Source organism: Loxodonta africana, chromosome 5 (genome assembly GCF_030014295.1).
Source record: "Loxodonta africana isolate mLoxAfr1 chromosome 5, mLoxAfr1.hap2, whole genome shotgun sequence".
Lineage (NCBI taxonomy): Eukaryota > Metazoa > Chordata > Mammalia > Proboscidea > Elephantidae > Loxodonta > Loxodonta africana.
The window spans coordinates 37,915,134-37,941,626 of NC_087346.1; the positions used below are offsets into that span (position 1 = coordinate 37,915,134).

General features: G+C 36.3%; 1 protein-coding gene across 2 annotated transcripts in view; it reads right to left on the reverse strand.

The window, feature by feature from the left end:
* The window catches only part of ENPEP (glutamyl aminopeptidase), a 124,957-nt gene that overhangs the window by 3,950 nt on the left and 94,514 nt on the right, over positions 1-26,493 (reverse strand). Inside the window, exons 14-18 of one of the 2 annotated variants that reach the window (XM_010590507.3) lie at positions 21,428-21,578; positions 20,316-20,389; positions 20,098-20,202; positions 19,838-20,008; positions 14,081-14,221 (exon numbers count right to left, since the gene is read on the reverse strand). In XM_010590507.3, the coding sequence (XP_010588809.2) occupies positions 14,081-14,221; positions 19,838-20,008; positions 20,098-20,202; positions 20,316-20,389; positions 21,428-21,578 (642 nt within the window). The remainder of the gene's footprint in view (positions 1-14,080; positions 14,222-19,837; positions 20,009-20,097; positions 20,203-20,315; positions 20,390-21,427; positions 21,579-26,493) is intronic. The other variant, XM_064285440.1, reaches the window with a different exon arrangement.

Consider the following 26,493-nt stretch of genomic DNA (forward strand, 5'->3'; position numbering starts at 1 on the left):
CAAAACAAAACAAAGCAAGAAGCTATGACACAGTAAGCAAACATAAAATAAACTAATACAATAACTTATACATGGCTCAGAGACAACTGTCAATATCAAGTCACATAAAGAAACAGACCATGATCGCCTCAACAAGCTCTCAAAAAAAGAATCCAGGGACCTTCTAGGTGAAAGTGCCTTCCTGGAATTACTGGAGGCAGAATACAAAAGAATAATATACAGAGCCCTTTAAGATATCAGGAAGGAGATCAGGCAGTATACAGAACAAGCTAAGAAACACAAAGAGAATAGTTGAAGAAATTAAAAAGGTTATTCAAGAACATAATGAAAATTTTAATAAGCTGGAAAAATCCATAGACAACAATCAGAAATTCAGAAGATTAACAATAAAATTACAGAAGTAGACAACTCAATAGAAAGTCAGAGGAAAAGAATTGAACAAGTGGAAGGCAGAATTTCTGAACTTGAAGATAAAGCACTTAGCACCAATATATTTGAAGAAAAATCAGATAAAAGAATTTTAAAAAATGAAGAAATCTTAAGAATCACGAGGGACTCTATTAAGAGAAATAACCTACAAGTGATTGGAATGCCAGAACAGGGAAGGATAACAGAAAATACAGAGAGAATTGTTGAAGATTTCTTGGCAGAAAATGTCCTTGATACTGTGAAAGATGAGAAGATATCTATCCAAGATGCTCATCGAACTCCACATAAGGTAGATTTTAAAAGAAAGTCACCAAGACTTACTATAATTAAACTTGCCAAAACTAAAGATAAAGAGAGAATTCTAAGAGCAGCTAGGTATAAACGAAAAGTCACCCACAAAGGAGAGTCAATAAGAATAAGCTCGGACTACTTGGCAGAAACCATGCAGGCAAGGAGGCAATGTGATGACTTATATAAAAAATTGAAGGAAAAAAATTACCAACCAAGAATCATATATTCAGCAAAAGTGTCTCTCAAATATGAAGGTGAAATGAGGACATTTCCAGATAAACAGAAGTTTATGGAATTTGTGAAAACCAAACCAAAACTACAAGAAATACTAAAGGGAGTTCTCTGGTTAGAAAATCAGTAATATCAGGTATCAACCCAAGACTAGAACACTGGGCAGAGCAACCAGAAGTCAACCCAGACAGGGAAATCACAAAAATAAATCAGATTAAAAAAACTCTCAGAAGAGGGAAACAGTGATGTTATTATGTAAAAGAAGAGAACATTAAAACAGTAAAGAGGGACTAAGAAATGTAGTCACAGAGCTTTCTTATGGAGAGGAAGACAAGGTGATACAAAGAAACAAAAGTTAGGTTTAAATTTAGAAAAATAGGGGTAATAAGGTAGCTACAAAGGAGACAAACTATCCTACACATCAAAATAAAATACAAGAAAAAAATGGAAACTCAGCAGAAACAAAATCAACAACAATGAATATGAGGAAAGGACAATATATACAGATAATCCACTCAGCACATAAAATTAAGTGGGAAAAAGAAACTGTCAAAAACACACACAAAAAAGACATCAAAATGACAACACTAAATTCATACCTATCCATGATTACACTGGATGTAAATGGTCTAAATGCACCAATAAAGAGAAAGAGAGTGGTAGAATAGGCTAAAAATCACAACCCGTCCATATGCTGCCTACAAGAGACACATCTTACAGACACAAACTAAAACTCAAAGGATGGGAAAAAATATATCAAGCAAACAACAATCAAAAAAGAGCAGGAGTGGCAATATTAATTTCTGACAAAATAGACTTTAAAGTTAAATCCATCAGAAAGGAAACGAAAAGACACTAGTGATTAAAGGGACAATATACCAAGAGGATATAACTATATTAAATATTTATGCACCCAATGACAGGGCTGCAAGATACATAAAAGAAACTCTATCAGCATTGAAAAGTGAGATAGACAACTCTACAATAATAGTAGGAAACTTCAACACACCACTTTTGGTGAAGGATAGGACATCCAGAAAAAAGCTCAACAAAGACACGGAAGATCTAAATGCCACAATCAACCAACTTGACCTTACAGACATATACAGAACATTCCACCAAACAGCAGCCAAGTATACTTTCTTTTCTAGTGCACATGGAACATTCTCTAGAATAGACCACATATTAGGTCATAAAGCAAGCCTTGGCAGAATCCAAAACATTGAAGTATTACAAAGCATCTTCTCTGACCATAAGGCCATAAAAGTAGAAATCAATAAGAGAAAAAGCAGGGAAAAGAAACCAAATACTTAGAGAGTGAACAATACCCTGCTCAGAAAAGACTGGATTATAGAACACATTAAGGACGGAATAAAGAAATTCATAGAATCCAATGAGAATGAAAACACATCCTATCACAACCTTTGAGACACAGCAAAAGCAGCCCTCACAGATCAATTTGTATCAATAAATGCACACATACAAAAAGAAGGAAGGGCCAAAATCAAAGAATTATTCCCACAACTTGAACAAATAGAAAGAGAGAAACAAAAGAAACCCTCAGGCACCAGAAGAAAGCAAATAATAAAAATTAGAGCAGAACTAAATGAAATAGAAAACAGAAAAACAATTGAAAGAATTAACAAGACCAAAAGCTGGCTCTTTGAAAAAATTTACAAAATTGATAAACCATTAGCCAAACTGGAAAAAAAAAAAAAAAACAGGAGAGGAAGCGAATAACCTGAATAAGAAATGAGATGGGTGATATTACAACAGACTCAACTGAAATTAAAAGAATCATATCAGATTACTATGAAAAATTGTACTCTAACAAATTTGAAAACCTAGAAGAAATGGATGAATTCCTAGAAACACACTACCTACTTCAACTAACACAAACAGAGGTAAACCCAGAACCCAGTGCCGTCAGGTAGAACTACTAAATAGACCTATAACGAAAGAAGAGATTGAAAAGGTAATCAAAACACTCCCAACAAAAAAAAAGCCCTGGCCCTGATGGCTTCACTGCAGAGTTCTACCAAACTTTCAAAGAGTTAACACCGCTACTACTAAAGGTATCTCAGAGCATAGAAAAGGATGGAATACTCCCAAACTCATTCTATGAAGCCAGCATATCCCTGATATCAAAACCAGGTAAAGACACCACAAAAAAAGAATATCACAGACTTATATCCCTTATGAACTTAGATGCAAAAATCCTCAACAAAATTCTAACCAACAAAATTCAACAACATATCAAAAAAAATAATTCACCATGACCAAGTGGGATTCATACCAGGTATGCAGGGATGGTTCAAGATTAGAAATTGTAATCCATCATATAAATAAAACAACAGACAAGAATCACATGATTTTATCAATTGATACAGAAAAGTCTTTTGGCAAAGTTCAACACCGATTCATGATAAAAGCTCTCAGCAAAATAGGAATAGAAGGAAAATTCCTCAACATAGTAAAGGGCATTTATACAAAGCCAATAGCCAACATCATCCCAAATGGAGAGAGCATGAAAACATTCCCCTTGAGATCAGGAACAAGACAGGGATGCCTTTTATCACCTCTCTTACTCAACATTATGCTGGAGGTACCAGCCAGAGCAATTAGGCTAGATAAAGAAATAAAAGGCATCCAGCTTGGCAATGAAGAAGTAAAAGTATCTCTATTTGTAGAAGACATGATCTTATACACAGAACACCCTAAGGAATCCTCAAGAAAACTACTGAAACTAATAGAAGAGTTCAGCATAGTATCAGGATACAAGATAAACATACAAAAATCAGTTGGATTCCTCTACATCAACAAAAAGAACATCAAAGAGGAAATCGCCAAATCAATACCATTCAGAGTAGCCCCCAAGAAGATAAAATACTTAGGAATAAATCTTACCAGAGATGTAAAAGACTTACACAAAGAAAACTACAAAACACTTCCACAAGAAACCAAAAGAGACGTGCGTAAGTGGAAAAACATACCTTCCTCATGGATAGGAAGACTTAACATTATAAAAATATCTATTCTACCAAAAGCGATCTATAGATACAATGCAATTCAGATCCAAATTTCAATGACATTTTTTAATGAGATGTAGAAAAAAATCACCAACTTCATATGGAAGGGAAAAAAAAAAAAAAAAGTAAAGCATTGCTGAAAAAGAAGAACAAAGTGGGAGGCCTTACTCTACCTGATTTGAGAACCTGTTATACTGCCACAGTAGTCAAAACACCAGATACATCGCCCAGTGCATCAGAACTGAGAATCTAGACACAAATCCATTCACGTATGAGAAGTTGATATTTGACAAAGGCCCAAAGTCAGTTAAATGGGCAAAAAGACAGCTTCTTTAACAAATGGTGCTGGCATAACTGTATATCCATCTGCAAAAAAATGAAACAAGACCCATACCTCAAACCATGCACAAAAAGACCTAAATATAAAATGATAAAGATCATGGAAGAAAAAATAGGGACATTAGGAGCCCTAATACATGGCATAAACAGTATACAAAACATTACTAACAATGCAGAAGAATAACTAGATAACTGGGCACTCCTGTAACTCGAACATCTATGCTCATCCAAAGACTTTACCAAAAGAGTAGAAAGATTACCTACAGACTGGGAAAAAGCTTTTAGGTATGGCATTTCCGATCAGCACCTGATCTCTAAAACCTACATGATACTGCAAAAACTCAACTACAAAAAGACAAATAACCCAATTAAAAAATGGACAAAAGATATGAATAGACACTTCACTAAAGAAGACATTCAGGCCACTAATAAATATATGACGAAATCCTCATGATTTATAGCCATTAGAGAAATGCAAATCAAAACTACAATGAGATTCCATCTCACTCCAACAAGGCTGGCATTAATCCAAAAAACACAAAATATTAAATGTTGGAGAGTTTGTGGAGAGACTGGAACACTTATACACTGATGGTGGGAATGTAAAATGTTACAACCAGTTTGGAAATCGATTTGGCGCTTCCCTAAAAAGCTAGAAATAGAACTACCATAAAACCAAAACCCACTGCCGTCGAGTCGATTCTGACTCATAGCAGCCCTATGGGACAGAATAGAACTGCCCTGTAGAGTTTCCAAGGAGCGCCTAGCGGATTCAAACTGCCAACCTTTTGGTTAGCTGCTGTCGCACTTAAACACTACACCACCAGGGTTTATCCAGCAATCCCACTCCTTGGAAAATATCCTAGAGAAATAAGAGCCTTTACACGAACAGATATATGCACACCCATGTTCATTGCAGCACTGTTTACAATAGCAAAAAGCTGGAAATAACCAAGGTGCCCATCAATGGATGAATGGATAAATAAATTAGTGTATATTCACACAATGGAATACTACACATCCATAAAGAACCGTGATGAATCTGTGAAACATTTCATAACATGGAAGAATATGGAAGGGATTAAGCTGAGTGAAATTAGTCAGCTGCAAAAGGACAAATATTATATAAGACCACTATTATAAGAACTCGAGAAACAGTTTAAACAGAGAAGAAATTATTCTTTGATAGTTATGAGAGGGGGAAGGGAGGGAGGGTGGGAGAGTGGTATTCACTAATCAGACAGTAGATAAGAACTACTTTAGGTAAAAGGAAAGATGGCAGACAATACAGGCGAGGTCAGCACAACTGGACTAAACCAAAAGCAGTTTCCTGAATAAACTGAATGCTTCGAAAGCCAGCGTAGCAGAGGCGGGGGTCTGAGGACCATGGTTTCAGGGGACATCTTAAGTCAATTGGCATAATAAAATCTATTAAGAAAACATTCTGCATCCCACTTTGGAGAGTGGCATCTGGGGTCTTAAACGTTGGCAAGTGGCCATCTAAGATGCATCAATTAGTCTTAACCCGCCTGGACCGAAGGAGAATGAAGAACACCAGGACACAAGGTAATTACGAGCCCAGGAGACAGACAGGGCCACATAAACCAGAGACTAGATCAGCCGGAGACCAGACTAACCAGATGGTGCCAGCTACAACCTATGACTGCCCTGTCAGGGAGCACAACAGAGACCTCCTGAGGGAGCAGGAGAGCAGTGGGATGCAGTCCCCAAATTGTCATAAAAAGACCAGACTCAATGGTCTGACAATGGATGGACCCTGGTGGTCATGGCCCCAAACCTTCCGTTGGCCCAGGACAGGAACAATTCCCAAAGCCAATTCTTCAGACAGAGTTTGGACTGGACAATGGAATGGAGAGGGATGCTGGTGAGTGAGCTTCTTGGATCAGGTGGACACTTGAGACTATGTTGGCATCTCCTGTCTGGAGGGGAGATGGGATGGTACAGGGGGTTAGAAGCTGACCAAATGGACAGGAAGAGAGAGTGGAGGGAGGGAGTGGGCTGTCTCATTAGGGGGAGAGCAATTGAGAGTATGTAGCAAGGTGTGTATAAGTTTTTGTGTGAAAGACTGACTTGATTTGTAAACTTTCACTTAAAGCACAATAAAAATTTTTTAAAAATTACAAATTTGTAAGAGGGGGAAATATGCTAATATGCAATTAGCAAAGGAATGAATTAGCAGTTCACAGGAGAAATATACAGAAAAAATGTACTAATGGGAAAAAGATGAAATGTTCTAGTGATCAGCCATGATCCTCAGTGTACTAGGTCCAATGCCCACTCTTATTACAGACACCAAACCCCTTGCGTCGAGTCAATTCTGACTCACAGTGACCCTGTAGGAAAGAGCAGAACTACCCCATAGGGTTTCCAAGGAGCGACTGGTGTATTCCAACTGCCGATATTCTGGTTAGCAGCTGAGCTCTTAACCACTGTACCACCAGGGCTCCGATTACAGACACCACTGAATTTAAGTCTACAATGTCTTTCATCTCTACTGTCATTAGTCATTATTCAAAATGTAAGATCCTGAGGCATCCTATTTTCTAGTACAATACCGCCCCTATAACGATGTGTACTTCCTTGCCTCTGACCCAGCCTCCTAACCCAACCAATTCATTGCCGTTGAGTCCATTCTGGCTCATAGAGACCCTATAGAACAGAATAGAACTGCCCCATAGAGTTTCCAAGGAGCTGCTGGTGGATTTGAACTGCCAACCTTTAGGTTAGCAGCCATAGCTCTTAACCACCACACCATCAGTGTTCCAGATCTCCCAAATCTCTTAAATCCTTCCAGCTAGCCCTCAGAAACTGTCTCCTTTGCAGGAAATACTACTTCTCATCTGGAGAATGTTTGTTTTCTCACAACCTTTGTAGCACCAGGTCAGGAAATAGGGTTGGTGACTCATGCTCCCCTTCATTGTTTCCAGACCATTATTCCTCCACTCTCTTTAAAAACCTTTGTTCCTTCAGGTTATCCTCCCTCATTTATTATATATCTTAGCACCTGACTCATAGTCATCTTCTTCACTCCATGTCATGGTGGTTTCAAGACCCACATGGATGATCCACCTAACACCTCAGCTCCTCAGTTTCTTGAGCCATTTATTTCCAGTGATATTTTAACCACTCCATCTCAACCACTAATTCCCATAGTCATATCTTACAATCACTCATAAGCACTCTGCCTCTAAGATTAATTTATGCACTCTCCATGACATAATTTACCTTTCAGTTTCCACTATCACCATTCTTTGGCTTTATCTGAATCTTTGGCCTCAATGACCATCTCCACCCCTAATTTCTCCTGCAACCATCAGCTCTTTCTTTTCTTTCACTTCTTCCCATATCTTGTTTAGATTCCATGATCCATCATTTTCAGTAACATTCTTGCCTAAATCCTAAATGCTCTTGTATTTTAATCATTTGTTTCTAGCAAAACCCCAGCTTTGGAAGAATTCAACTGCCTATTTTCTTTGTGTTTGCACCTGGTGGCAATGTTCTGACAAGGGAGTCACCCAACTTTTTCCATATTGTTTCACTATAAATCCATGCACTTCAGTCTTAAATGGGCCCTCCCCGCTGACAATCCTCTTCCATTACTCTGGCCAACTCATTCTCTTTCTCTTTGAATTGTCTTTTTCAAATGTTTTTACTCTCTCCCAACCTCCAAAGCATTCTCCCTCTTCCCTACCCCCTCTCAAAGACAACCTTGTCTTCTACTTCACAGAGAAAATACATAGTAACTCTTAAAACATTTTGTAGCTTAAAGCCACTGCAGTGGAGTCGAGATTCTGACTCATTGTGATCCTGTAGGATAGAGTAGAACTGCCCCATTTCCACAGCTGTAAATCCTTATGGAAGCAGACTGCCATATCTTTCTCCTTTGGAGTGGCATGTGGGTCCAAACCACCGACCTTTTGGTTAGCAGCCAAGTGCTTTAACCACTGTGCCACCAGGGCTCCTTTTTGTAGCTTACAAACATACAAATACACCTACCCTCCTACTATACCTGTGCTTTGGTTCATATTCCTCCCCATTTTTTAAAAAACTTATTTAAAATTTTTTTTTCTCTTGTATATTAAGTATCTCATTCTCCACTGGATCTTTCTCATCAGCTTTTAAATGTGTTAAATATGTTAAAATATATTTTACATTTAAAGGAGAAAAGAACTCTCCCGTGATCTGATGTCATCTCTCAACTTACATCTTTTTTCTCTCCTTACTCATTCACAGTCAAACTTCTCAAGAGATTTCTCTACATTTTTTTATCTCCATCTCCTCATGACTAACTCATTTATTATTTTGCTTCAGTTGGGGTTCTGCCTCACTACTTCGCTGAAAAACTCTTTCTAGAGTTATCATTGGCTTTTATGTCAGTAACTTTAATGGATTTTTCCAACCTTCAATTAACTCAGACTTTAAGTAGTATTTGACAAGGCACCATACCCTCCTTGAACCAATCTGCACTTTAAAATCTCAAGAGACTCACAGGCAAAATATATACCAAACTGACTCATGGTTCTTCCTCTGCAGACCTCATCTTTTCTAGACGCCTAGACATTGTCCTTGTCACTTCACTTTCCTACCCTATTTCCAATCTTCTACCAAATTATAAATGTTATTGTTCTTATTTTATCATCTTTACCATCACATCCATAGTCCAATCTTCCACTTAACTCTCGCCAGGACTACTGCAATAGCTCTCTAACTGCTTTTCCCAAATCTACTTGGGATCCTTTCCCCCTTCCATATCTACTGGATGCCATATTGAATGGATGGAAGTCTATGTTTCACCTTACCAGCAGAGCTTTCTTTTCAAAGTAAAATTGATCATTTCCGTTGTTACTTAAAACCCTTTAATAAAGACTTACCATTGCTTTTAGAACAAAAGCCCAACTTTTAACATGACACTGGAAGGCTTGGGCCTTATCTTTCTTTCCTGAACCTAGGCCTCTAGCCAGGAGCGTTTCTCTTCCTGTTCATCTAATTAACTCCTGCTCTTCCTTCAGCATACAGTTATACCATCACTTCATTAGGGAAACACTTACCTACAACCTCTCTTGACTTGGTCAGTTAGTTCCCTCTTTACATTCTTCTATTTATTTTTAAATAATATTTTACTGTGTTTTGGGTGAAAGTATACACAACAAATTAGGTTCCGATTTAAAATTTTTTATACAAATTGTTCCATGACATTGGTTATAATTTTAAAAATGTGTCAGCTTTCTCATTATTTCCATTTTGTTTGTTCTGTTTCCATTAATTTAGCTAACCTGCACCTCCTTACCTTCTCATGTTTGCTTTGGGGTAAATGTTGACCATTGGGTCTCATATAGTTGATTATTTAAGGGAGCACATTACTCAGGGGTGATATTGTTTATTTTATAAACCAATCTATTATTTGGCTGACAGGTGACCTCCAGGAGTGGTTTCAGTTCTAAGCTCAAAGGTTATTTTAAGGCGATAATCTCAGGGATTCCTCTAATCTCTCTAAAAAAAAAAAATCTGGCCTATTTTTAGGAATTTGAATTTTGTTCTAAATGTTTCTCCCATCCTATCTGGAACCTTCTATTGTGTCCCTGGTCAGGATCCCTCTTTACATTCTTTAAGTGCACCCTGAACCTTTTCCACTGGTAGTTATTACAATTGAAAGTATGCATGTATTTGTGTGATTCTTTACTTAATATTGGCCTCTGTCGCTTGATTATTATCTCCATGTGGACAGAGTACTAGGCCTGTTTCTTTTCACAACTGTATCCCCAACTGCCAAGCGTAATGCCTAGCACATAGTAGGTGTTCTGCCATATTTACTGGATAAAAAGTTATAATTCAAAATGAAATTTTTTTTTCTTCTATTTGATATGCAAATATATTTAAAAATGACAACACTAAGTATTGATGACAGCTGGAAAAATAGGCAAAGTAAAAATTTTCTGGATGGCAGTTCTGCAACATTTATCAAAAACCCTGAAAGTCAATTCATCCTTTAATCCAGCAGTATTACTTCTAACATTGTATCCTAAGGAAATTGTCAAGAACACTCAAAAAGAACAAAGAGATTTAGTTTCAAAGATGTTGTTCATCAATACATTGTTTAGGGTAGAGAGAAAGCTGGAAACAATTCTATTGTTGAACAGTTGGGGGCTGGTTAAACAAACTAGACTACATCTACACATTGACATACTATGAAGTCATTAAAAATAACGCTAAAAAGTATCCTTAAAGACATCCACAATATAAAATTATGTGGAAAACGCCAGTTGTAAAACTCCATGTATATTAGGATTCATTTCTGTAAATAAACAAATAGCCCCAGAAAAACGACTCGAGGAAAAATAGTAATGTGACAATAGAGGTTATTTCTATGTGGTGGGATCATAGGTGATTTTTGTATTCTTATTTTTGCTTATCTGCATGCTACACACACAAAAAGACATGTTTTTTATAAACAGAAAATGAGTATTTTAAAGAAACCCTAAGTTTTTGGACTGACATACTATAAATTAAAAGAAAGTCTCCTGATTACTTATAAATGATTTTCTTCAGTGACAGTCAATAATTTCTATAACATTTTTCTTCTGTTTGTTTTGCTCTTAGTGACTAAAAATTAAAGGACATGTTTGGGAACTAGCAATGAATAGGTTAAATAAAGACTGCAACTCCCTATAGGATTTCTAGACATGTGAGAACAAACCATGTTCATCTCAAAAGCAAATATCATATAGTGTAGAAAATAAGAGAAAAATATTTTTCATATTGGTTACCTTTAAAACTAAAGTAAGGGCTGAATTATATCTTTATTTTGAAAAAATAACTATATAAAAATCATCTCCTTGGTCTAATATTTAACATTTCACACTTCTATAAGTACTATGGAGCTCTGGTGGCGCAGTGGTTAAGAGCTCAGGCTACTAATCAAAAAGTCAGCAGTTTGAAGGAATCCACAAGCCAGTCCTTGGAAACCCTATGGGACAGTTCTGCTCTGTCCTATAGGGTCGCTATAGGTCGGAATTGACTTGACAGCAACATATTTGGTTTTTGGCTTATAAGTATGATATCCAAAAGAAATGGTTCTGATCCTCGCTTCAATTAAGTGCTTATTAAATTATTTCATTTATGAGATACTGTTTAAATTGTTTCAGTCATGTCACACTGACTTACAATTTCACTGATGGTCATAAACTAAAATTGAACTTCATCACACCACATTTTTTACTTACTGGGTTCACTCCATTTCACAGTTTCATCTGAGAGTTTAGTGGAACAAACAAACCAAAAAAAAAAAAAAAACCAAAAAAACCCAAAACCAAACCCCATAAGATTTCCAAGGATGTAAATCTCTATGGAAGTAGACTGCCACATCTTTCTCCCAAGGAGCTCCTGGTGGTTTCGAACCATGACTTTTCAGTTAGCAGTCAATTCCTTTAACCACTGTGCTAACAGGGAAGAAACAAAAGCAAATAATAATTTCCAAAGTGTCTTTGGGAATTTGGGGTTAAATCTCAAACTGGTAAGGACATTAATAGTGTGGTTATCAGCTGTCATGAAGATTGCAAGACAAAGCTTCACTTAAAAAAACAATTTTTTTTTTTTATTTAGGGTTGCAATAAATTATTCAGAGATGGAGGTTGTGAAACTACTCATTTTAAAATTCAGAAACACTACACGAGTTTGGAAATATTTGGATGAAGCTCATTTCTATTTAATTTAACTTATTCAATTTTCATGGGGAAATTCTATTTATTTGAACTAACTATAATTAATATTGGGTATTTTTTGTGTAGGTCAGACATGTGGTTATTATACAGTTTTATGTTTGAAGCCATTTGAAATACCTCATGAGAAGTGGATCATTAGACCATGAAGAAATATTAAAAGCCTTGGGCTACGGTTTTAGAACTAGCTCTGGAAAAAGTTTACCAATTTATTTTTTAGAAAAAAATTCAGATCATTTAGTCTACTAGATTCATTTTAAGGCCAGATGTTTATGACAAGGTAGCACATAATTTTTTCTACCTTTTTTTAAATAGGTATGACAATTAACACATTTTTAAAAGTGAAAAACGAATTATTTGAAATAAATCAAACAAGAGCTATTCAAACAGGCCTTGAGAAATATTCTATTTAATAAGCAATAAGGGAATGGGCATTTTAATATGCAAAATAGAACATTATTTACTTGTCTTCTCATAATAATTCAAAAGTAAGCATTATGTTATATCTACACAGGTTTCTTTTAACACACACCAAAAAAAAAAAAAAAAAAAGAGTTTCATGGTCTTTTTTATTAAAACACACACACACACATACATACAATATATATCATTAGATGTACTTCTTTCAAAATGAGGGTTATTAACTTGTATAATATTAACTGCTACCCCCAGATAACATATTCTCAATAGGTAGCTTTATTAATTGTAAACCAAGCATTTCATTGAAACAATTATAAAGAGACGAACACAGCACACGTGCATGTACACAGATACACATTCGACAGTATTCATACAGATGAATGGGCAGCTACATTGAATATTGACAAGACTAGAAAAGGCAAAAATTCATCACAAATAGGCAAAAATAATGGTCACGGCTAGAGATATAATGCGGAAGAAAGAGAAATGCAAATGGAGACAATGGCATTCTGGTAAGTGAAAAAACAAAACAAAACAGTTGCCATCTAGATTCTGACTCATAGATACCCTATAAGACAGAGTGGAACTGCTCCATAGGGTTTCCTAGGAGTGCCTCGTAGATTTGAACTGCTGACCTTTTGGTTAGCGCCTAAACTCTTAACCACTATGCCACCAGGATTTCCTCTGGTGAGTTGTAGGGTAGAAAAGAAAAAAGAAATAAAATTTATCTTTGTCACTAGTATTTCTTATAAGGCAGTCATTATTATCAACTAGGCTGTGCTGCTGGGTAGACAGAAGAGGTCAAGAGGGTATAACAGAGGCTGTTTTCCAGTGTGTGGATTATAGATCGTAAAGGTTTTTTGGTCAATGTTTGCACATTTATTTGGGACATATGATTTTTTTGTACTCTGTCAAAGACATACATTTTTAATGGAGGCTGAGCATAAAATTTGGAGGACCAAGATCAAGAATGCAATATTTCTCCATAGGGCTGAATAAATAAGAATTTTGCAAAATCATCTCTTTCCTTGGTTTTGCTCTTGTTCTGCTATTTCCCATTTTAAAACTGCTGTTGCCTGGGAAATATAGGTCCCTTTTAAGTGCTTTTCAGGATACTTCAAGTTTAATTATCTGGTCAAGAGAAATATGTTATTGTTCATAAAAGCTCAGTAAGATATAAGGCTCTAATATGAACCCAGGTCCAGGAATTCTCATTTAGTTTTCATCAAATATTAACTGTGGACTAAACACATGTCTGGCATTATGTTATGTGTTAGCGTAACAGGCAGGATTATATTAATTTGTTTTAACCAAATGAAAAATAATGCAGTTTAGTCATATCTCCATATCTCACAATTTGACCAACAGAAACAATAAATTTGACATCAGGAACAATAAATTCCAGAAAAGGAATTGTGCTTAAAATTAACTAGCATATTGTTTCCCTGGAAGAAAAATACCATGATCATTTGTCTCGAATGATATACCATTTCAGATATTGTATTGATATAAGAGAAAGTACACCAAAGAGAAAAAGAAGAAAATCTGCAGACTGCAGACGGTAACAAACAAAGAGAACAACAAACCATTATCTGATCATCCCACCTGTTGACTAGATATTCCCAGTTGAGTTGTATCCAATTCCAGGCCATAGTCTTCCCATAGCTGTTATATGATATGTATCGGATGACTGTAAACACATCCTGACTTTTAATAAGGGTTGAGTTCTTGAGAAAATCCAAATACCTAAGAGAAGTAAAACAGAAAAACGATTCAAAATGAACTTTTAATGTTCTCCCTTCACTAAATTCCAATAGAGCATCGCTTTCATTCCAACAATTCAGTTCTTGAGGCACCAACTGACAAAGTTAATTAAATATGACAAATGATGAAAGACAATTTAAACTTTTCTAATACATTTAACCACTTTTAAAGAACAACATGATTTTGAGGACTAGTAAAATTTAAATTATACAAACCTTAAAAAATAGATTATTTTGCAAGTACTACAAACAATAGAAAACAGAATTTTAATCATTAACTTAAAAAAAATTATAGCGCTGATTGAATAGAAGTACTTCATTCACTTACTACTATGTCCTGGACTAAAAAAAGAGCCAATAAATTAGGGGAAAGTATTTATACTCTTATTTTTCTATAGGATAACAGTTAAGCCTAGTGTGATCTTCCCTAGATTGTAAGAAGCAGCCTTCAAATGTAACCTGTATGGTTAGATTGATTGACTATAATTATAGCATAACACAAATAAATCCAAGATAAATTAGGTGACCAAATGGATAGATTTTACTAAATTTGTGCCATAACTGTACCTACAGTTGCATTTCTAGCTTAATATCTTACAACTGCATATTATTATTCAAAAAGTGTTTCCAGATAAGAGAAGCACCTATTTTATTGATTATAAGAAAGGCATCTCAAAAACCAATGTTAAAATTAACTAGCATGTAGTTTCTCTGGAAGGAAAATACTATGATCTTCTATCTCTTTTAATATGCCATATCAGATATTGTACGGATATCAGAGAAAGTACACCAAAGAGAAAAAGAATATGCAGGTGGTATCAAACAAAGGGAACAACAAACCATTATCTGATCATTCCACCTGCTGACTAGATCTTCCAAGTTAAGCTGTATCCAATTTCAGGCCATGTTTTTCCCATAGCTGTTTGTTATATGAGATATATTACCTGACTGTAAACACGTCCTCTCATCCTGGCTACATGCTGATAAAAAAAACAAAACTAAACTCGTTGCTGTCGAGCTGATTCCGGCTCAAAGCAACCCTATGGGACAGAGTAGAACTGCTCCATGCGGTTTCCAAGGAGCTCCTGGAGCATTCGAACTGCCAACTTTTTGGTTACCAGCCAAACTCTTAACCACTATGCTTTCAGGGTTTCCACATGCTAATAGGTCACATATATTTTCACATTCTCCAAGTCTTGTTGCTCCATGACTTCCTACCTACTGACTTGCTTCTTTCCTATCTTTAGGAGGAAATAATACCCAGATATGAAATAACACCTAGAACAAAGGGATCACTGTTCAGCTTGTGTTGTGAGATGATAGTTTTGAGAGTCAGCCTTTGTCAAAAAGAGAATATAATTCTAATTTATTATATTTTTATTAATACATGAAGAGCCAGGCTTGAAGACTTTACCCTAAGTAAGACTGAAGAAAACTCTGGCTTTGAGGGAAACATTGGTCTATCTAATCCCTAGAGAAAAGGCCTAGAGTTCAATATCTACTTTTGTGCTTTGTCCAACATGGTATGGGAGTGATAGTACATCCTAGACAGGGAGAGAAAAACAGATTAACAAGTTTGAGGTCATGTTCTTGTTCCTTTGACTTGTGGTTACTATGTAGGGAGACCTAGAACTTTCTTTAGCCTGGCCATAAGATGTAGGGATGCTAAGAGAGCCACTGGGAAGACAAAAATGCCACACAGCATAATACTTAGTGAACAAAGGCAAATTACTGAGGCTGCAACTTTCATCTCTGGATGAAAGACAGTGCTCCAACAGGTAAAATGTGATCAATGTAAAGTCAGTGGGCTCTAGTCCAGGACCATAATAGGTAAATACCTTAAGGCAAAACTCAGCAAGGAGCAGAGTTCTCTTTCTTCATTCACACCATTGGTGAATTACCTTTCCCTACACAGAAGGAACACGAAGAATACCAAGAACTCTAGAAGACTGAACATCTACCCAAAAGAGACCATTTAAACTAGAATTCTAGTTTAACAACTGATTTAAAAGCTAGATTGACAGACAATAATAGTCAAAATTCTTTATTTCCCATTTTACTGGCTCATCACCCAATCATGTGGAGCTCTTTGAAACACTCAGTTCAGTCATAGGTACATTTTCTTTGTACCTGCAGTTGTGTGAGTAAATCTACACTGATATGAAAATGACACATTTACTATATGTTTCAGATCGGGTAAGGAATTCACAGCAAACTTTTATTTAGCCTGGACTAGTTGCAGAGCCTTCTCTTGCTCTGGTCCCCATTCAAAACTGGCAGACTTTGTAAATAGGTTAAAGTAGTACACTGCAATGTGGGATTAAAAAAAAGAAAACAAACCAAACCTGTTGCCATCCAGCCGATTCCAACTCATAGCGACCCTATAGGACAGAGTAGAACTGCCCTATAGGATTTCAAGGAGTGATTGGTGGATTTGAACTGCAGACCTTTCGGTTCGCAGCCATGTTCTTAGCCATTATGCCACCAGGGCTCCAAAATGTGGGGCGGTACACTGAAAATCCAAAAAGGCTTACTAAGATCACTTAAAAAAAAAAAAAATTGTGGTAGGTGGAGCAACTTTTCTTTCACCTTGGATGGGATATCTGAACATGCTCTAGGCCACTGAACTCCCAGAATCTTTGCTGATGTAGTGGGTCCCTGAATTTTTGTGCAATTTATCTTCTACTTTCTAGTTTACAAGAATATTACTAGTGTATCTAAACTACTTGATAATTTTCTCATCAACATAATGGCTCAGTATAATGTTTTGTGCAAAGTCAAGATGATCAAGATCTTGATGGACTATATTATGGCAGACAGAAGAGGTGACATACTTCTGAAGCAAAACTGTAAAGGTGTACTGTTGGGCCTGACAAGCAAAACCAAACCATTTATGGTGGTCTTTACATATTGTCATACAGGAAAGAACATGTGTCAGTTCAATAGCTGCACATCTGTGTTAATTTGCTTTAGTCAACATATTACATCTGGTGCAGCATCTGCAATAGGGTTCACCACCTGATTAATTTTATGATAGCTCACAGTCATTCCCCAGGATTCATCCAATTTTTGTACTGGCTACTTAAATGGGAAATGATAAGTATCAGTATGTCTGAATCTATCCTCTCCAAGGATATAGTATTGCTCTGGTTTACTATCATGGTGCCAAAAAACCAAACCGGTTGATGCCGAGCTGATTCTAACTCATACCGATCCTACAGAACAAAGTAGAGCTGCCTCATAGGGTTTCCAAGGAGCAGCTGGTAGATTCAAACTGCAGACCTTTTGGTTAACAGCCAAGCTCTTAACCACTGTGCCGCTAGGAAGTTCTAGGTGTTTCCACTTAGCCCTTCTTTTCATAGGTCAGGGCTGATGAATAGAAAGCCACCCATTGGGGTGACAAGGAACTTCACAAGATGGCAAGCACAAAGATACCCTACCTGCCAATGGCACCTGCACCACAGAAGCAGGAAGAAGAACACATTGGAAACAGGAAGAAAAGCATCTTTCTTTGCTATGCCTTGCAATATCCTTCCAGAACCCTCAAATGACAAAGCCTAACACTCCAGCTGACGAGGGATGCTGGGTGGAGTCTAAGTATTACAAAGTGTGGCAAAGGAAGGTGGATTCAGACCTGAAAGACAATACACTGATAATTGGCATACCTAGACAGAATACTGAAGACATCTTACTATAGTATATGTACTCTTGCATTGTAATTTACTGTTTATATTCTGCCTCTGCTGTAAAGCTGTAAGTTTCTCAAGGACAGATACCATGTCTCATTCATTTTTTTAAACTTTTCTTTATTGTGGTAAAATATATATAACACAAAATTTGCCATTTTAACCATTTTTAAGTGTACAATTCCCTGGCATTAACTATATTCACAATGTTGTACAACCATCACTGTTATTTCTTTTCAAATCTTTTTCATCACTCCAAACAGAAACTCTGTACCCATTAAACAACAGCTTTCCATTCTCCCGTTTCCTCAGCCTGGATAGCCACTAATCAACCTTCTGTCTCTATGCATTTGCCTATTGTAGATATTGCATGTAACTGGGATCATACAATATTATCCTTTTGTGACTGACTTATTTTATGAAGAATAATGTCTTCAAGGTTCACCCATGTTATAGTATGTGTCAGAACTTCATTTCTCTTTATGGCTGAATAATATTTCATTGTATGTGTAGAACACACCTTGTTTATCCATTCCTCTGTTGATGGACATTTGGATTGTTTCTACCTTTTTGCCTATTGTGAATAAAGCTGCAATGAGCATTGGTGTATAAGTGTTTGTTTTAGTACTTGCTTTCAATTCTTTTGGGTATATACCTATTTGTTTTATTCCCATAATCTATTTGCCTATACACAGAAAGAACACCATAAGTTGGTTAAATGAATGAAGTAAATAACAGAGAAATCATAACTAAGCAAAAAATCAATTAAGGCAGAAGCTAGTTGATTTGGAGCATAGATACGAAGCGGAGGAAGATGCATAGATGATTTTTAAGTGGTCTGTGTACCTTCTGAGTGGAATATAAATTCATAATTTGCATGTATGCACATTGTGGCAGACACTCCTTCTCCTCTGCCAATAGAGCCCAGTTTTGTTCAGCATCATTAGAGATCTTTGATCCTACGGTAGGTAAACTGCTACCCCTGCCCCAGAGAATCAAGATTAGTCCAAATCAGTCAAAGTCCATCTTAGTCAGGGAATAATCAAGTGGTAGTTATTTGACCAATTCTGGATTGTGGAAAGATTTGTTCTCATGGCATAAAAGGCATGGCATTGTGAGAAGAAACTCTTTGGCTCCTATCCTTCCCCCTGTTTGTGTGAAGATGTAAAGTTTGGCTCTGGAAGTCATGAGACATCCAATATGTTGAGGATAACAGAACCGAAAGAGACAGAGTTGAATCCTGGATGAAAATATTGAGATGTTGCATAAAATTGGAAACTGTCTGCTGTCAGACTTCTTTTATAGGAGATTACTTTTTTTTTTGCTGTTTGTTTAAACAACTATTACATAAATATTTTGTTTCTTGGAGGGAAAATAATTTTTAATAGTTTTTTTTTTTTAAATGGACATCATACTTTAATAGAGTCTCTGGGTGGTGCAAGCAGTTAACACACTTGGCTGCTAATTGAAAGGTTGGCTGTTCGAGTCCACCCAGATGCACCTCGGAAGGAAGGCCTAGTGATCTACGTTTGAAAAATCAGCCATTGAAAATCTTATGGAGTTCAGTCCTATTTTGACAAGCATGAGGTTGCCATGAGTTGGAATTGACTAAGTGGCAATTGTTTTTAAAGAGACTGCGGCACATGAAATATTAAATACCATTCTTCTAAGTGAAATAAAAGGAGCTCGGGTGGCTCCATGGTTAAGCGCTTGGCTGTTAGCTGAAAGGTTGGCAGTCCGAGCCCACCAACCACTCCACAGGAGAAGAGACTTGGTGATCTGCTCCCGTAAAGATTACAGCCTAGAAAACCCTGTGGTGCAGTTCTACTCAGTCATACAGAGTTGCTATGGATCATAACCAACTTGACAGCACACAGCAACAACAACAAAGTAAAATAAAAGCCCTAACTTACCTTGACAAAAGAGTAACGTTCTTCACTGATGCTAATCCATAGAGCAGTTTTTCTTTTTCTTGAGCTAATGATGTTTTCTGGTATTGCTCAAGAGTGTAGTACCATGAAGTCTCATTGCCAGAGTTCTGCATCCCATACCGATATACCAGAAGCCTAAGATTTACAGGAAGACTACAAGGAGAAACAATGTGTCAGAGATTCCAATTACTCATTTCTCCAGCTTAAGGTTTTGTATAAACGAAAACATGGTGAACAGTCACCTTACAGTTCCGCTTAGCCACTGCTCAAACAACTGGGAAGCATTGTTCAAAGCTTCTCTATCTCCCGTCTTGCATGCAAGCCCTAACACAGAGGCCCGGAGTAACCTAGAAAACAAACAAACAAGCACAAAGCTTGGGCCTTGAACTTTTTTCAACAGGTCTTAATACACACAAACAAATGTTAAATGTAGATTAGTTTTAAAAAGATGAGAACTAACTTTGTTATGTGGTCTCCAGTGTCATTCCAACCCAGAGAATCTGCAATGGGCTTCACTTGATCTTGGAAGTAACTCTAAAAAAAACAAAAAGCACCATGTAAAATGAGTAATAACTTACTATTTATCAACAGTCTACCGTTTACTATAATCTACAGGCCCTTGTTGCAATCTTTTATTTTTTATTAGTTCATAGAACTTTGGGCCTGTCTTTAGGGAAAGGGATATACTCAGTTTCATCACACTGAAATTTTGCTACAATTTTGAAGTTATGAAACATCTGAGGCCTTTCTCTAATGTTTTATCAAACTTTGGATAACTGTCTTTTAAATTCCATTTCTTAGTTAACATATGTAATAGAACAACACATGACATACTTCCTGCACTAAGAAGATGGCACAAGTATTGATAAAATAATAATAACTAATTTTTTTTTAACATGTTTACATTGCCTAAGAATTCACAAAGGACTTCTACATTATTTGATCCTCACTTCCCTATCACCATAGGAAGTCAAGTGCTGACATTTCTGTTTTACAAAGCGAATTAAGACTCATGAATATTAAACCATCTTTCCAAGGCCTTTCATTTAGCAAATGGAAGACCTAGAGATCTGAATCCAGAATTGGCCTAAAATTACAAATGTCCTGCCAAAGTGCTATAGAAATCACAAAACAAAGTATTTAGAATGATTATCTTTAAATAAAATTTCTCACTGTAAAAAGCAGTAAGAATAAGGAAATATAATGTTATATTTTGATAAGAGTAAATTCATTTTAATACAGATCAATTCACTTAACATAGGATAGTTAATATCTGTGGTTAAAATGCTGTTTATTTTAAATAAAATATTAATTATTTTATTCCTTCTGATACTAATGTATCTTTATGTGGTACACTGAACCACAAGTATTGATGAACTGCAAGTTGAAAAAGGAGAGGTAACATCTCTTGCTTTGATTAGTTGAGTCATTGTTCTTCCCTTTGATTTCGCTTGGCAGGCAAATATGCTTTTGTGTTTTGTGTTCCTGCTGGAGCTCCTTCTCCCAGGAAGTTTCTGATTCTACTAATGGTTAAAGGTTTACTTTCATAAGATATCATATCATTAGTACCACCTCAATCAGAGGGTATAGCTCTGTATCATCTTCGAACATGCTAATAATATAGGTTATAGCTGAAATGACTCTCTGCCACGGTAAAAAATCCTTTTCCATTTTGAGATATGTGGTCAAGTTCAGAGCCTTCTTATAATCAAGAAGTTGAGCTCTGTGAAAGGAAACAAAAAAACAGTTAATTTAAAAATCCAACTTTAGTTCCCATTGGATTGAAAATACTAATATTGGAATCAAAGCATTGAATGTTAATGAGAATTCCTCGTTAAATAATTAGGAAAATATATTAATTGTTGAGGCCCAATCAAAATGTCCATAATGCTACATTAGTGCTTTCATGTACTCAATAGTAAAGTGGAAGACAGAACATTAAGATATACATTTGAAAAAAACCACTGTAGCAAAATTTCAGATAATACGAAAGCCATTCACCTATACAGCTCATGTTGATGAATAGAAACTTCTAAATTCTGGATTCACAAGCTGGTTACAATATAGAAATGTACCGCTATAAAGGTAACTTATTAACCTTACTCACATTTGCATATTAAGAGGAAACATAAATAACTGTACTCAACAAACCATAAATGCTTTAAACATTCAAATTGAGCTTATGTTTTCCACTAAAACATCGCCTCTTTTATACATTTCACAATAATCTTCATAAATAAAAATGGATTTTTTCTCCAGAAATTTTCAAGGCACTACTGACATTTTAAAGTTTAAAGGAACCAATGTCTTCCCCCTTGCCAATGATTCTAGAGCCTTTTGAAATCCTGTTCTCAGGCATCTACTATGCTTCAAATTTTGGCCTAGCTTTTGGAAAGAATCTCAGGTGGGAATCTTGTCTTTTCAAATTATATTTGAAAGTTTAAATGAAGAAAAAATTTTAAAGCATTGACTTACTGATGCATCCTGTGCCATTATGTTTAAGGTCACTTTGTGAATGAAGAACAAAGTATTATATCCTGATATCTCCATTATATTTATAAACTAAGAGTTTGACTAGAAGATGAAATAATATTGGAAAGATAGATAAGAATAAAAATAGCTGGCATCATATAACTGGCACTAATGACGTGTAATTCAGAGTTTGTTTCCAGTTCAGACAGCTGATTTTCCCCATTTTCTCAATGCCTGTTCTTATTTAGAAGGATTTATATTTAGGAGCACTCAAACTCCCTCAATAAAAAAGTATAAATAAGATTGAGAAATGTGGCATTTTACGTGTGCATGTTCAAGTAAAAACATGGCAGAATTTTGTGTTGACATTTGAAACTTAACTGAGAATGCTAGCTTTTGTGATTCTCTATATTTCCAGGTGAACACAGCCACAACTACATCCAGTCAATATTTCTTCAGGAAATGTTAGAAGAATAGGTGCTCTGAGTGAAGAGGGCTAATGAAAGTTTAGGAATAGTGAGCAGGTTCTTTGGCTAGAAACCAAGGTTCACAGCTCTATAGATGGCAAGGTTAGAGGAATGAACCTTAGTTACTAGGGCCAGAGGACTGGCTAATTGGATAGTATAAGTAGAAGGAAGAAGGGAATCCAATGATCTGAAGGCTAAATACTAAATATTAATTATAATCTATTTGTATGGGAAATCAATATCCTATTCTAGTGCCTAATTTTCCCAATACACTTGACAGTCATGTAATATTTTGGTATCACTTGCTTCCTTTAAGTTTGAGTCACAAGGACAGAACATTGGAAAGTGTATGATTTTTGTTGGCTGGTATTATAGGGTTTTCTAGTTTATTATAGGGATATTTTGCGAGTAAGCTGATGAACTTTTCATTCCCCGTAAGTCATGTTACCCTGCAGCTCCCACTTACTGGGATTGCTGGATCATAAGGCATTTATAATTCTAGATTTTTTTTTTTTCATTTTCCATAGTGGTTGCACCATTTTACATTTCCAACAGTAATGTGTAAGAGTTCCAACTTCCCCACAACCTCATCAGCATTTGTTGCTTTCTGTTTTTTTTGGTTATTACCATTTTTGCAGGGGTGGTATCTCATTGTAGTTTTCATTTGCACTTTTCTAATGGCTAATGCTCATGAAAATCTTTTCATGTCTTTGTTGCCTGCCTGAATGTCCTCTTTGGTGAAGTGTTTGTTCATGTCCTTTGACTATTTGGATTGTATTATTTGTATTTTTTTATTTGTATTTTTGTTGTTGAGTTGCTGATGTTTTCTATACATTTTAGAGATTAGAACCTTGTCAGACATGTCATTCCCAAATATTTTTTTCCCAGTCTGTAGGTTCTTATTACTCCTTTGGTAAAGTCTTTTGATGAACATAAGTACTTAATTTTTAGGTGGTCCCAGTTCTCTAATCTACTTTCTGTTGTTCATACATTTTTAGTTGTGTTTGATATGCCTAAAATTAGGTCCCCTAGTTTTGTTCCTATATCATCTTCCAATAACTTAATAGTTTTAGCTTTAACATTTAGGTATTTGATCTATTTCGGATAAGTTTTTGTGTACGATGTGAGGTATGGCTCCTGATTCATTTTCCTGCAAATAGATATCCAGTTTTGTCACTACCATTTGTTAAAGAGACTGTTTCTTCCCCATTGAATGGACTTTGACCCTTTGTTGAAGATCAGCTGCTCCAAGGTGGACAGACTTACTTCTGGATTCTCAGTTCTATTTTATTGGCTTGTGTGTCTGTCATTGAACCAGTAACAGGCTGCTTTGATTACTGCAGCCATCTAGTATATTTTTCACCACTTGTCTGTCAGTTTGTCGTACTGTGCCGGCTTGCATGTTGCTGTGATGCTGGAAGTTATGTCACTGGTATTTCAAAGACCAGGAGGGTCACCCATGGTGGACAGGTTTCAGAAAAATCTCCAGGCTAAGACAGACTAGGAAGAAGGATCTGGTGATTTACTTCTAAACTCCTCAAGTTGGAAGGCATTCAAAATACTACTGAGGAACAGCTGCCTCCTCAAGTAGAGTTGACCTTAATGACACGGATGGAGTAAAGCTTTCAGGACCTTCATTTACTGAAATGGCATGACTCAAAATGAGAAGAAACAGCTCCAAACATCAGTTAATAATCAGAAAGTTGAATGTATGAAGTATGAATCTAAGAAAATTGGAAATTGTCAAAAATGACATGGAATGCATAAAGATTGATAGCGTAGGCATTAGTGAGCTGAAATGGACTGGTGGCCATTTTAAATTGGACAATCTTACGGTCTACTATGATAAGAATGACAAATTGAGGAGGAACAGTATTGCATTCTTTGTCAAAAACAACATTTTAAATTCTTTTCTGCAGTATAATGCTGTCAATGATAGGAAACTATCCATATGCCTATTGAAAGATTCTATAGTGAAAATATTAAACGACTCAGGGAGCATCAAAAGCAGATGGAGGGAATACACAGAGTCACTGTACCAAAAAGAATTGGTCGATGTTCAACCATTTCAGGAGGGAGCATATGATCAAGAACCGATGGTACTAAAGGAAGAGGTTCAAGCTGCACTGAAGGCATTGGTGAAAAACAAGGCACCTGGAACTGATGGAATACCAATTGTGATGTTTCAACAAATGGATACAGTGCTGGAAGCACTCACCCATCTATCCCAAGAAATTTGGAAGACAGCTACCTGACCAAATGACTAGAAGAGATCTGTATTTGTACCCATTCCAAAGAAAGGAGATTCAACAGAACGCAGAAATTATTGAACAATACCGTTAACATCACACACAATAAAATTTTGCTGAAGATGATTCAAAAGCAGTTACAACAGTGCATCAACAGGAAACTGCCAGAAATTCAAGCTGGATTCAGAAGAGGATGTGGAACAAAGGATATCACTGCTGAAGTGAGATGGATCCTGGCTAAAAGCAGAGGATACCAGAAAGATTTTACCTGTGTTTTATTGACTATGCAAAAGCATTGGACTGTGTGGATCATAACAAACTATGGATAACATTGCGAAGAATGGGAATTCCAGAATACTTAATTATGCTCATGTGGAACCTGTACATAGACCAAAAAGCAGTTGTTCAAACAGAACAAGGGGAGACTGTATGGTTTAAAGTCAGGAAAACTGTGCGTCGGGGTTGTACCATTTCACCATACTTATTCAATCTGTATGCTAAGCAAATAATCCTAGAAGCTGGACTATATGAAGAAGAAAGCAGCATCAGGATTGGCGGAAGACTCATTAACAACTTGAGGTATATAGATGAGATGACACAACCTTTCATGCTGAAAGTGAAGAGGACTTGAAACACTTATTGATGAAGATTAAAGACCACAGCTTTAAGTATGATTACACCTTAACATAAAGAAGACAAAAATCCTCACAACTGGGCCAATAAGCAAAAACATGATAAATGGAGAAAAAATCAAAGTTGTCAAGGATTTCATTTTGCTTGGATCTAAAATCAACGCCCATGGAAGCAACAATCAAGAAATTAGGTGACGCATTACATTAGGAAAATCTGATGCAAGAGATCTCTTTAAAGTGTTGAAAACCAAAGATGTCACTCTAAGGACTAAGGTGCACCTAACTCAAGCCATGGTGTTTTCAAATGTCTCATGAGCATGTGAAAGCTGGACAATGAGTAAATAAGACCAAAGAAGAATTGATGTCTTTGAATTATGGTGTTGTTGAAGAATATTGAATGCACCATGGACTTCCGGAAGAATGAACAATCTGTCTTGGAAGAAGTACAGACAGAATGCTCATTAGTAGCATGGATGTTGAGACTTTGTCTCACATACTTTGCACATATTATCAGGAGGGACCAGTCCCTGAAGAAGGACATCCTGCTTGGTAAAATAGAAGGTCAATGAAAAAGAGGAAGACCCTCAGTGAGATGGGCTGATGAAGTGGCTGCAACAACGGGCTCAAACACAGCAATGACTGTGAGGATGGCACAGGACCGGGTAGTATCTCATTCTGTTGTATATAGGGTCACTATGAGTCAGAATTGACTTGAGCACATAACAACAACAACAACACGAGGAAGATCCTTTAACATGAATATTTTTCACATTTGCACAACAATCACTAAGGCCAAAGATGAAGAAATTGAAGATTTT